The sequence below is a fragment of the Tympanuchus pallidicinctus genome, unplaced genomic scaffold, assembly GCF_026119805.1.
Source record: "Tympanuchus pallidicinctus isolate F22 unplaced genomic scaffold, pur_lepc_1.0 scaffold3, whole genome shotgun sequence".
Classification (NCBI taxonomy): domain Eukaryota; kingdom Metazoa; phylum Chordata; class Aves; order Galliformes; family Phasianidae; genus Tympanuchus; species Tympanuchus pallidicinctus.
The window spans coordinates 5,324,502-5,336,888 of NW_026294747.1; the positions used below are offsets into that span (position 1 = coordinate 5,324,502).

Genomic DNA, 12,387 nt, shown 5'->3' on the forward strand with positions numbered 1-12,387 from the left:
TCTCCAGATTAGTTTTATTGATAGTATGTTTCTCCTTGGCCTTTTGCACTGATTTTGTGGTTTCAGACTTGCTGAACCTTCAAAAGGGTTAGGTGGTTTCCAGCAGCGGTGCCAAAGAGGCCTGGAACCAGGCAGCTCACTAATTTACTCTCAGGAGCAGAAGTAATCCATCTCCCTGACAGTGCACTCTGATAAATACCAGCAGGCTCCCTCCTCTCTCTCCCCAAGTATTTACAGTTTGAGGTAAGGCAGTTTGAGGGGAAGGCTAGCACTGCAGTCTCTTCCCATCAAGCAAGCTTTTGGAAGCCTGGTTTGGAATAAGCAACCCTACAGCCAGCACCAACAGCTGCAGAGCACACAGGGGACAGAGAGCAGCCTGATGTGGTCCAGTCCTGAATGTATTTCAGATGTTGGTGAATATGGGCTGAGATGGTGCTGGAAGCCTGGAAGGAGAACAAAGCATGAAATTACTGAGCAGATCCTCAGCTATGGGGCATTCCAGACATGATGGCTTAGGAATGGTTGAAACAATGGGGAATCTGGAATAGGAAAGAGGTGGAGGAGAATTTCCTTGCATAAAGAAAGCTGATGGCATAAGAACTTCCCTCTGACAATCCTGTTTTCTGCAACAGATCTGAATGCTGATCCCCTCATTATCAGAGACATTTTTCCTTGCATTGTCTTCCCTTAGAGGACGAGAGCACTCCCCACTCCCGTAAGTGTGGGTCCCAGCATGAGGAGTTGGTAACCCCTGAAACCTCCTCTCCTCTGATCTTGGCCTTCTGAGCCCTGCGTTAATCTGCTTTTGTCAGCGGGGCGTTCTGCCCAAAATAATCCATTTGACCCTCGACCTTTTCTTCCTGATGTTTTGCCCTCTGGCCCTCACACTCATTGGGAGCTAGCCTTGCTCTCGCTGCCCCCAAACCATTGGCTGCTGTTGTTCCTGACCCTAGGAGCTGCTCCTGCCTTCCCCAGCCTCCGAGCACAGGGATGGGGTGGCAGAGACACCCAGGTCCCCATGCTGGCTGCGTTCCCCGTGGGTTAAGTTGAAAGCTAGGATGTGTGGCAGTGGAGATGCCCTCCCGTGCACCCCATGTTGGGGGGTGACACTGATCACAGCCTGAGTCCTTTGGGAGCTCAGGGAATGAGACTCAGCCTGACAGTCTTCCTCTGTTTTGGCATATGCTTAGCAGCCATCAGTTTGAGTGATGTTAACCAGAGCATGGTTTTGAAGCAGATGTGGTTTGGAAGTACAACCTGCCTTCAAGTGGAAACAGCTGAGGTGGCAGAGGGGTGAAAGCAAATGGGAAAAGGGTTCCTCCATCTCTGGGTGAGCACAGAGGATCCTAGGGCCTGATAAAGCTCTGGCTCCTGAGACCAGACCTTATGGCTAAGGCTGGGAGGTAAGCAGCAGTAGAATGGAATTCCTTTCGTGCTTCTGGACTAAGATAGTGCTCTGCTTCCACCATCTGGCCTGTGTTCAGAGTCTGCATAGTCCCTCGGGTGCAGGAGATGAGGAGTTGCATCCCAGTGTTACTGGGAATGGGCCCCCCGATCTCCTCCAACATTAACCCTCCTGTAGAAAAGTGCTCAGTGAGTTTTAAGACTGATATCAGAGGCCAGACTGAGCCGCCTTTTGCCTTCTGAGTGTTTAAGCACAAAAATAAAGGGGAAAATGTGGGATTTTGGTCTTCTGCTGGAGATTCTCGAGGGGCTGAGATGCATCCCAGGGGCCCACCCGCCTGGTCTGAGTTCTTCAGCGGTGAGAGAAAAAGGGACTTGCTTAAAGGCCACATATTTCCCTCATTCCCGTGGCAACCAGCCCATTAAGGAGATGGAGATTAAACCAACCCAGCTGGTGTGTGTTGGCCGGGCAGCAGCATCCTCCTCCTCCCACTCAGACCTTGCTGATTCCACAGGAACTAGGCGTGTGGGCAACATCAAGAATGTGGTGGGTAAAACCAATGGGCCTGTGGGATCCCTGGCCTCGGTGTTGCCACGTGCCGTGCCCCACAGGCCCTGCGCTGCCTCTGTAGCTGGGAGCTTAGCCTCTCTTGATGTGCTCGGGGCTCTGGCCTAATGTCTGCTGCCTTTTCCACAGCCCCATGCTCACCTACCGCGTGGATGCTGACAAAGGGTTCAACTTCTCTGTGGGCGACGATGCCTTTGTGTGCCAGAAGAAGAATCACTTCCAGGTCACGGTCTACATCGGCATGCTTGGAGATCCCAAGTATGTGAAGACCCCCGAGGGCCTGAAACCCTTAGAGTGCTTCTACCTGAAGCTGCACGGAGTGAAGGCAAGCAGGAGCCAAGCGAATGCAGCAGGGAGAAGGGGAGCTGAGATCAGGCAACCACATCTTTCATATGCTGAGTTGTAGGGGTGTGTGCAGGAGAATGCTGAAGGTGATCCTTGATCTTCAGCTCTTGAGATAGGACTCTAATTTGGATTCAGTTGCTCCCTGGGCATCCCAGGGTTTCCTCTCTCTTCTAGAGGCATTTGGGAAGATCTGTTCACCCTCTGCCAGAGCCGCACCAAGTTAGGCACTGCGTGTTGGTTGTGCAGGAGGGGTTGGGGAGGCAGTGGGAAGGGGAAAGTCTCGGCTTTCCACTCTTCATCACATCCCCAAATCTTTCTCTCCAGCTAGAGGCCCTGAACCAGTCGATCAACATCGAGCAGTCGCAGTCCGACCGCAGCAAACGGCCCTTCAACCCTGTCACGTGAGTGAGGGTGGGGAATAAGCAATAGCAAGGGTGGCTGGGGAAGGGGGGTTCATGGGAAGGCTCAGGAGAGCACTGTGGGTAGCACACCCTCCAGTTTTACTGCCCGCAGCAGAGTTTTCCTCCCTTTTTGCTGCCCGCTCCCTTTTGTGCCCAATTTGTAGCCCTACCATAGAGGAGCAGGACAGGAGATGGCCGTTCCTCAAGGAGCCTCCTCTCCAGAAGCATCCTCACTTGCTCCTGTGTTTTCTCTTCGACAGGGTCAACCTGCCTCCAGAGCAGGTCACTAAGGTTACTGTGGGGCGGCTGCACTTCAGCGAGACCACGGCTAACAACATGAGGAAGAAAGGAAAACCTAACCCAGACCAGAGGTGAAGAGCAGGGACGCCTTTACAAATTGTTCTGTGCGCTCAGGGCCTGTGGATGTGCCAGCCCTTGCTTTGGGAGGCAACAGGCCCTACGCTGGCCATCTTTTTCTCACGGAGGACGGAAGATGTCTGCTGTGGCCACTGTGGTCTCCCCCATTCTACAAGGGGTTGTGGACAGGGGAGAGGGGATGTGCACAGCTCCCTGTGACAGCCTGGTGCCCTGTCCTTGAGGCAGATGCAGCAGTTTGCAGTGCAGGATGGCACCCTGACCTCTCTCCCCTCTTGACAGGTATTTCATGCTTGTGGTAGCCCTGCAGGCACATGCACAGAACCAGAACTACACACTTGCAGCCCACATCTCTGAGCGCATCATTGTCCGAGTAAGTCCTCCTCTCCTCCCATAGCCCTTTGCTGGATGAACTGGGCAGTTCTCCTGCACCTCTCTAGCTTTTCAGTGCATTCCCCTCCCAGCTGTTTCTTCCCTTTTCCAACGCTGCCTTGCTTGCAGCTATCCTTGCCCGTGGCTGTCCCTGTCCATGCCTGCGTTCTCATTCCAGCCTTTCTACACCTGCTTGGTTGGAGCAGCCTCAGGGCATCCAAGAACTTGTTGCGGGACTGGGAAGGTGTCTCCTTGCCCTGACCTTGCACTGGTGCTTACAGTAGAGCTGCTGGGAGTGAGGGAATGGTGTTGTGAGGATTCCACAGCAGGGACAAGACCTCTTGGTGCAGAAAGACTGGGTGCCCTGCCATGGCTGCACTTTGTGCAGCAGCATTCAGATGGGAATGCAGAGCGGCAGGAGGAGGTAGGCATCATCCCTGGGCTTTCCCAGGGCTCTTTTAATGAGTGTTTAGCTCTGCGGGCTGAAGGTAGCAGGTAAAATGCAAAGAGAAGGACCTTGAAGTCTGCAGACTGACGTAAAAGGAATTGTGCAGCCTCCAGGGTGCCCAGAACTGCAGGGAACTGCAGGCAGCCTGTGGTGCTCCATCCCAACAGGTTGCAGAACAGTGGGATTTGGGGGACTGTGGAGCCAGGAACAACAGCTGTGTCACTTATGGACTTCAGATGTCCTTGTGTTGAGTTGGAATTGTAAGAGCTCTGAGGACTGAGATAACACAGCTCAAGAAAGCAAGGATATTCCTTTAGGGAGAGGAGCAGAGCAGGTGTAACCTTGGTTCCTGATGAAAGAGGCTTGGTCAGGGCCAGCAGATGAATGCCAAGACTGCAAAAGCAGGCTGGGATTTGTTCCCAGAACTGGCAGTTGTATCCCTGTCCCTGCCACTTTCCTTTGTGCTGCTGCAAAGCTCTAACACCTTCACAGCCTCGCCTGTCCTCTTGTGCTGTCTGTCAGCTTCCTGCTGTCCCTGCTGTAGTGCAGGTGCTGTTGCAGCTCAGCCTCCAGGTGTTCCTAGAGCTGCGTGCTGTAGAGAAGGCACCTCCACCAGGGTCCTGTGTCATGAGCTTTTAATCTCAAAAGTCCCCTCCAGCTTCTCAAGCCACTTTGATCAATCTGTCCCCCTTCACCTGAGATCTCTCCCACCCCTGACTCCCATTCGCAGATCAAGGACACAGCTGTGTCACTGGGGTGCATCTGCTTATCTCTGCCTTTTTCTCCTGCCTCTTCCCAGGCCTCCAACCCTGGCCAGTTTGAGAGTGACAGCGATGTGCTCTGGCAGCGGGCTCAGCTCCCTGATACCGTGTTCCACCACGGTCGGGTGGGCATCAACACAGACCGCCCCGATGAAGCCCTCGTGGTCCATGGCAACGTGAAGGTGATGGGTTCCCTGATGCATCCATCAGATGTCCGAGTGAAAGAGGACATCCAGGAGGTAAGAGCTGAGCAAACCAGGCTGGACTTCACTGACATGGCTCAGAGCAGGCCTCAGGGCCCTCTCACACAGTGCCTCTTGCTCTTGGGACCTGTCATAAAGGTGAACCATTGTGAGTTTTGCCATCTGGGGTCAGAGCAATGGCATGTAAGGAAGCAAACCCCCACTTAGGAGATGCATGTCTCTGTTTTGTCCCAGGTGGACACCACAGAGCAGCTGAAGAGGATCTCACGGATGCGGCTGGTGCACTACAACTACACACCTGAGTTTGCAGCTACGGTGGGCATCGACAACACCTCTGAGACAGGTACAGACCCTGCATTGTGCTACCCTGCTTGTGTCTGCAGCGCTGGAGCTGGGCTTGTTCAGCCTGGAGAAGGCTCTGGGGACACTTCACTGTGGGCTCCCGTGGTTCCTCTGCTGAGACTCAGTGGTCTGTGGGCCTCTGATGAGCTCTGCTCAGGATACTGTGTGCACCCTGTACTGTCCCCAGCACAGAGAGCTCCTGTCCATAATCTCTCGGGTCAGAGGAAGAGCTGTGGCAGGAGGAGTGCTGCCCAGAGTCCTGAGAGCCACTGTGCCATCTCCACACAGGTGTCATTGCTCAAGAGGTGAAGGAGATCCTCCCTGAAGCAGTGAAGGACACCGGGGACCTGGTCTTTTCCAATGGGAAGACCCTGGAGAACTTCCTAGTGGTGAACAAGGTCAGTGGCAGCCAGAAGGGACAGGAAGGGCAAGGAAGCTGGAAAGGCTGTCGAACCTGGGTCAAGAGAGTTGTAGAGCTGGAACAGGGAAAGCGTGGAACAGGGAACGCTTCTAAACCAGTACCATCCATATGAGTTTCAGACTTGGCTGATCTTTCAAATGGCAGGAGCTGACCTGAGTTGACAGTAGACATCTGCAGGGAGGGGCTTGCCTGATGTTGTTGAACGTTGTCAGCATCTCCCTCAAGATAGGCTTCTTGTTGGCAGCTTCCTGCAGGGAGGCTCTTGGTCATAATCTCCTTTCTAGATAAGATAAGGTGGTTATGTCAAGATAACCAAGAGCACCTGTGTGCCTGAACTCACTGTAACCTGTGGCAGCCCTGTTTGCTGCTCTGGGTGTTGAGAGGATGGATCTCACTGTCTCACTGCTCTCCCAAAGCTGCCAGCTCTCTCCTGCATCTCTCCCTCCTCAGTGCCTAGAGCGAGAATGGCCAGGGCTGACAACTTAGTGCATCAGGGATCCTTTGGTTTTTAAGAGCATTTCTCTTGTTCTTGCTGACTGTTTGACCTGGTCTGTGGCAGGAGCGCATCTTCATGGAGAACGTGGGAGCTGTGAAGGAGCTGTGCAAGCTGACAGACAACCTGGAGACCCGCATCGATGAGCTGGAGAGATGGAGCCACAAGTTGGCCAAGCTCAAACGTCTTGACAGCATGAAGTCAACTGTGAGCTCTGGGGCGTTCAGGTATGGGCATGCTGAGGGCAAGAGTCCAAATGGCTCTTTTCATAGAACCATTAAGGCTGGAAAAGACTTTTAGGATCACCAAGTCCATCATCAACCCGTCCGTATCCACCAACCATGCCCTCAGTGCCGTATCCACACATTTCTTGAACACCTCCAGGGACCCCAGGCAGTCCTGAATGGCAGCTAATTTTGGGAGAGACGGGAGGGGAGGAGAGAAGATTGGTAGGGTATTGGCAGTTGTCATTTGGTCTGGAGTTGTTTTAGAGTGCTGAGGCAGCTCTAGCATCCACATACCAACATTGTGCTCTCAGACCAGCTCCCCCCCCAAAATACTATAAAATGGTCACCACAGAGTTAGCGAGTGCCTTTCTCAGAGCAAAGAGTTTCCAAATTGTCTTACTAACCTATGCCAGCTTATGAAAGTTTGGAGCAGAATTCAGGCTTTGTACCAGCGCTGTGTCTGCCCCCTGGAGCAGGCTGGATGGCAAGACTTTGTCACTTCACACAGAGTTGCCTTTTTGCCTGAGAACTTTTTCTTCTTGCAGCCAAACGGGAAGCCAGTTCAGCCGTGCAGGAAGCGTGCCCCACAAAAAGAGGCCTCACAAGATAGCCAGCAAGGTAAGGGACTGCTCCCAAACAAGCCTTGCTGTGTGGGGAACTTTCTGGGAACAATATTCTGCGTAGTTCTGCAGTGTTTTCCTGCACATGCTGCAGAGGGAGAAGCCCTGTCTCCTCCCACTTTCCTGATCTCTCCTTCCATTTTGTCTGTGCCCAAGGGAGGCGTTTTCTGGCTTTGCTCTGAGGGGGCTGGGGGCCCACAGGGGAGCAGGAGGAAAGCTTCGGATGTGATATGCTTAGAAGCAGGGAGGAGCAGAGGACCTGACCTGAGCTTGGGATTTCTCTCTTGTAGTCACCGTCGGTTGTCCCGGAGCAGGCCTGCATCAGTCAGCGCTTCCTGCAAGGCACCATCATTGCCTTGGTGATCATCATGGCCTTCAGGTGGGACCACACATCCAGGTCTCCCTCCCTCCATCTCATCAGCTCGGTTTAGGCTGCGCCAACCAAACTGGCAGTTCTTTGAAGCACAGTTCTCAGGAGTGGTCTCTCTCCTTACTGCATCCTCAAGGCTTCCCAGCACCGTGGTAGGGAAGCATATCAGTGTCTGAGAACAAAGAAGTCCAGCTTACTCTGCCATCCATGGGGTGGTCAGTGGACCTGCAGATCCATTTGTGGAGTGAAATCCTTTGGCAGCAGGTCAGCACCGTGCCATGTCCACTGCTCCATCCTCAGCCTGGACCTTTGTCTTTGCAGTGTGGTGTCCATGTCCACGCTCTACGTGCTGAGCTTGCGCAGCGAGGAGGACCTTGTGGATATTGAAGGGTGGGTATCTCTGGGCTCCATGGGATGGATGTGGTGGCTGGGGCAGACTAAGGCAAGAGGAGCAGCTGCTGTGGGGTTATTGACCACAGCTGTAAAGCCAGTCAAATGCATCATGTGCCCAAGCCTTAAACTGTTTGCAGCAAAAAGTGAGGAGCAGAAAAAAAGAAAACATGCTGATGGTTGGCTGCTGACCATTACTCGTGGTCTGTCTGAATGTTATTTGGGTGCCTCTTCTGCTGCACTAAAACAGCAAAGTCCCAGCACTGAGTTTTGGGGTTGGACTCCTCTGTAGGAAGCAAAGGTTTTCCTTAGTGTGGAAAGAATGTCAGGCATGCACACAGTCAGCCTGTGCTGGGCATTCAGTTTCAGCACACTTTGCTCCTTCAGGAGCTTGTGGCACCATATAATGAGCATCTTTCTCTCTTTCTTTTCCCCATCCTACTTCTCTCCCTTACCTTCTGGTTACAATTTCCATCCAACTCATTTTGTTTCCATTTTCTCTTTAATTTTCCCTTTCTTTTCATTTCCATCACCCACATCCTCTTCCATTGCCTCCCTTTACTTCCCTTCTCTGTTCACTGCCCCATAGCTCTTTTGCTGTGCCCACTGCCTGTCTACTGGCCCTCTTTCGGCACAGGGGTCCCGGGGTCCCAGTTGCTCTGTGCCCACGGTATGTTACTCTTTCATTATACTGTTACTTAATTGCTGCATCCCTTCTCTTAGTTCCCCTTCTTTTTTTTCCATCTGCACCACAGAAGACAAAATCTTGAGCAAAATGTGGCGGCTCAGCAAGTGAGGTTCCAGGAGTTATGCCATAGAGTCCTTAAGGTTGGAAAAGACCTGTAAGACCATCAGATCCAACCACACACCAATCACTGTAGTGCCCATCAAACCATGTCAGGCAGTATGGAAGGGGAATTGTGATCAGCAGAGTGAAGAACCAGTGAATCAAAGGCTAACTAAAGAAATTGCACACTGCAGGTAGAGCAAGAATAGGCAGTACTTAGAAAGGAAGAAAATTAAAGAATTAGCCCCAGAGATGTTCCTACACTCTCTTTGTATATGAGTAGCTTTATTGTGAAGGGTCACTCAATTACAGGTGAGCTTAGAGTGCAAAAAAAAGGGCAGGAAAAGAACTACTTTAACTACTTCCATTTATGAGCCATCACCACTGAGAGTACTTGGAAAGGCAGTGACCCACTTCTGGTGCCTGACTCACTAACAGGCAGTCTATGAGCTCCACTCCTGTATATTGGCTCTGCAGGAAAGCAGAAAAAGAAGCAAACAGAAAGCAGTTTGAGAGGCGTGGCCTTTAATGCAGCACTGCAACCCAGGGAAAGCTGGCTGAGTTAATAATTAGGAACAGATGTGTAAAGCAGCTTTGTCAATGTGATCTGTAGCAACATACTTTCCTTCAGAAGTAAACAGGTCCTATTTGTCTATCAGCACTCTTTGAAGAAAATACTGTGTGAAGAGCAGCACAAGGTATGGCTAATTTGTTCTTTTAAGAATGCCACGAGGTTTACAAGAGGCTGTTAAAAAGTAATTGATGATGGGAGGCAAGATAAAGCTGGGCATGGTGAGTGCTGACAAGGCGGTGGAGGGATGGAGGTAGATCTTAGCTGGGATAAAGGCTGGCTCCAGAGGCTGGGTCTGCTTTTCCTCCAGCAGTCCAACACCATGTCTCACTAATGAAAGAAATATGTAGTCAGGTACTTCTTGGAGGTGACAGTGTTATTTTGCTGTCTCTAAACGAATGAAGGCTCTTTGAGAAACCTTGAGCAGTGCTAAGAGGACAGGCAGGACATGGCTTCAGGACAAGCAAAACATGGGAAAGAAAAAACTGAAGTGAGGAAGGAATGGACAGGTCAGGTCTTCCACTTCTTTGCTATGAGCTCAGGAGAAATCTCTATGCAGTGAAGAGCTACAGCTTAGACTCATTCTTGCCAGAAAAGCAGAACTGTCACCCCATCCACTGTGGCATCTCCAAGCTGTCTGTGCTGTGTTTGCGCCTAGTGTTCTTCTTTCCTGTCTTGCTTTTTGCAGATCACTGCAGGCTTTGCCCCTCTTCCCCGTCTGCCGTCACTGTTTGCTTGTTCCATCCCCCCACTCACTGCTACACCCACAAAGTGATCCCCCGTGGCAGAGTTTCACCCCTGCTTTCCTACGTTCCTTCAGGTCAAGCCAGAATATTGACAAAACACAGATGGTGCGATCCACAGCTGCATCAGACAGAGCCAGCAGCAGGACCCCAACACACCACGGTAGGTCGCAGCTGCAGCTCCACGGCAGAGGCTCATGGCACGGAGCTGGCTCTGTGCTGGGAGCTCCTCAGAAGAGATGCAGAGGGTGCTTACTCCATCTCTCTGCTCTTTGCCCTGCAGCCACATCACATGTGCTCGACTTACTCGATGCTTTGCCTGGTCACAGCGTGCTAGCCTGCTTCAACCCACCGTGTTTCTCCACATGCTGCTCTGCTGCTCCCACCAATGCCTCCTCTGTTGCCCTCTCTGAGGCCAGCCCTACTCATGTCACCAATCAGACAGGTAAGTCCCATCCCAGCAGGAGGGAGATGCTGGGACAATGCTGAGCTCTCTGTCCCACTACTGCATCACTTCGTGGCCCCAGATCCCTCTCACCTGGTTTTCTAACCCTGCACCTGCCCAGGGACTGCTGGGCTGCCGATGTGGTGTGGTTTGTACATCCGTGGTCCTGCTTCCAGGGTAAGTGGCAACGGAAGAGCTCGCTCTGCCAGTACGGAACCATGAGAGCTGGCCAGTGTGCCCAAGCAACTGCAGTTTGCAGTGCAGCCTCAGTGCTGTTTGCTTTTGGCAGGCCAGGAGCTGTGCTTTACAAGCCCACTTATTATGTCAATACTGCAGGAGGAGTGGCAGCATCTCAGGCAGTCACTGTCCAGCCATAACACCCCTGAAGTCGTAGAACCATAGGAATGTTGGTTTGGAAGGGACCTTAAAGATCACGTGGTTGGGTTGGAAGAAACCTCAAAGCCCCACCAGCTCCACCCTGGCTGGAGGTGTGGCTGGGTGCCCCTACAAGCTCAGGCTGTGCAGGGCCCCATCCAGCCTGGCCTTGGGCACCTCCAGGGATGGGGCACCCACGGTTTCCTTGGGCAGCTGTGCCATGGCCTCACCACCCTCTGAGTAAATAATTTCCTCCTTACGTCTAACCTAAATTTCCTATCATTTCCATTCCCCCTTGTCCTATTACTCCATGCCCATGTAAAAAGTCGCCCTCCTCCTGTTTGTCAGCTCCCTTTAAGTACTTGAAAGCCGCAGTGAGTTGTCCTGGAGCCTTCTCTTGTCCAGGCAGAATGAGCCCAGCTCCCTCAGCCTGTCCTTGAAGGAGAGGTGCTCCAGGCCATGCCTTCACCCTGCCTTTAGCTCTGCCATACTCAAGAGCTGTTAAATGCAAGTGTGACACAGGACATGACAAGGGGACAGGACAATCCCAGACCCTCAGCTTCTCAGCACAACATCTCTCCCTTTCCTTCACAGACCAAAGTCAGACCTCACTGCAGCCAGTGACAAATATCAAAGCCAAATCCAGGGGCATCACCAGGAAGGCAACCTCCTACACCAAGCGGCCAAAGACGCCTGACAGGTCTCAGAGCTTCGGCAGCCCCAATGCCAGCCCCTCCTCCCCCTTCACCCACCTCCAGGGCAAATCCAAGTACATCTCCAACCTCTCGCTCTCCCGCAGCAACTCCCCACTGGGGCAGGCCCGGCCGCAGCGCAGCATCAGGCAGCTGGTGAGCGAGTGGCCCCACACACAAGACCCCAGCACAGATGGTAGGTGGGCCCCTGGCCGCCTTCTCACGGCTCTTCCTCACTTGCCAGCCCTTTTCTGTTCCTACATAGCCCATCTCCCACCCACAGGGCCAAGCCCAGTGCTGCGTTCCATCCGGATCCTGGAGATTGATATGGCCATCCAGTCCCAGTTCTGTGCAGCCAGCAGTTCATGCAGGTGAGGAAGACGGCAGTCCTTGGGGAGCTCCAGAAGCAGATGGGCTGTTCCTGGATCCCTGGGCCTTCACTTGCCATCACTCCAAGGCAGCCCTTGGGCACAGGAGCTGGGGCTCCTGCTGAGCCCAGCCCTGCTCATTTACCCAGCGTGCAGAAGGACTGGATACAGTGATTAGCCAGCTTGGGAACTGGCCTGGGGAACCCACCCCTCTGCAGTTCCAGCCCAGAGAAGGGACTTTAGAGCCCATCCTGGCTATCTCACAGCCAGCTGGATTGCTGCAATGAGGTCTTTTTCTGTCTCCCTAGGACTGGAAACTTCACCTACCGCATCCCCATCAGCCAGCTGACAGCAGTGAACACCAACCTGACCCTGGAGATGAAGTGAGTGGACAGGGCTCCTTGGTGTTTCTACATCCCTCAAGTGGGCTGGGTACTGCGCCATGTCACCATGGTGTCTCCTCTCCAACCTGGTTAGAGACAGCAGTGCCTGGCACCTTCCAGGGCTTTACCACCTCTTGTCTCCCCAGCTCCTCCTCTGTGCTGTCCATTTCCCTTTGTGGCCTTGTCTCCAGCGACCCTTGCCAGGATGTTGCAAGCACAGACGGCTTCAGTGATGGCACAGACACACAGGTAGGCAGGGGCTCAGTTCACACTACCCACGTGT

The 12,387-nt window shown here is 52.9% G+C and overlaps 1 protein-coding gene across 8 annotated transcripts in view; it reads left to right on the forward strand.

The window, feature by feature from the left end:
- The window catches only part of MYRF (myelin regulatory factor), a 47,958-nt gene that overhangs the window by 31,537 nt on the left and 4,034 nt on the right, over positions 1-12,387 (forward strand). For 5 of the 8 annotated variants that reach the window (XM_052696328.1, XM_052696326.1, XM_052696330.1 and 2 more), the window contains 17 exons: positions 2,102-2,297; positions 2,642-2,718; positions 2,979-3,089; positions 3,376-3,466; positions 4,713-4,913; positions 5,112-5,220; positions 5,508-5,617; positions 6,200-6,360; positions 6,906-6,978; positions 7,271-7,359; positions 7,672-7,740; positions 9,919-10,004; positions 10,125-10,286; positions 11,256-11,549; positions 11,637-11,724; positions 12,030-12,104; positions 12,251-12,353. In XM_052696328.1, the coding sequence (XP_052552288.1) occupies positions 2,102-2,297; positions 2,642-2,718; positions 2,979-3,089; positions 3,376-3,466; positions 4,713-4,913; positions 5,112-5,220; positions 5,508-5,617; positions 6,200-6,360; positions 6,906-6,978; positions 7,271-7,359; positions 7,672-7,740; positions 9,919-10,004; positions 10,125-10,286; positions 11,256-11,549; positions 11,637-11,724; positions 12,030-12,104; positions 12,251-12,353 (2,095 nt within the window). Of the gene's footprint in view, positions 1-2,101; positions 2,298-2,641; positions 2,719-2,978; positions 3,090-3,375; positions 3,467-4,712; positions 4,914-5,111; positions 5,221-5,507; positions 5,618-6,199; positions 6,361-6,905; positions 6,979-7,270; positions 7,360-7,671; positions 7,741-9,918; positions 10,005-10,124; positions 10,287-10,407; positions 10,464-11,255; positions 11,550-11,636; positions 11,725-12,029; positions 12,105-12,250; positions 12,354-12,387 lie in introns of those variants that run through there. The other 3 variants (XM_052696329.1, XR_008209677.1, XM_052696333.1) reach the window with 3 other exon arrangements.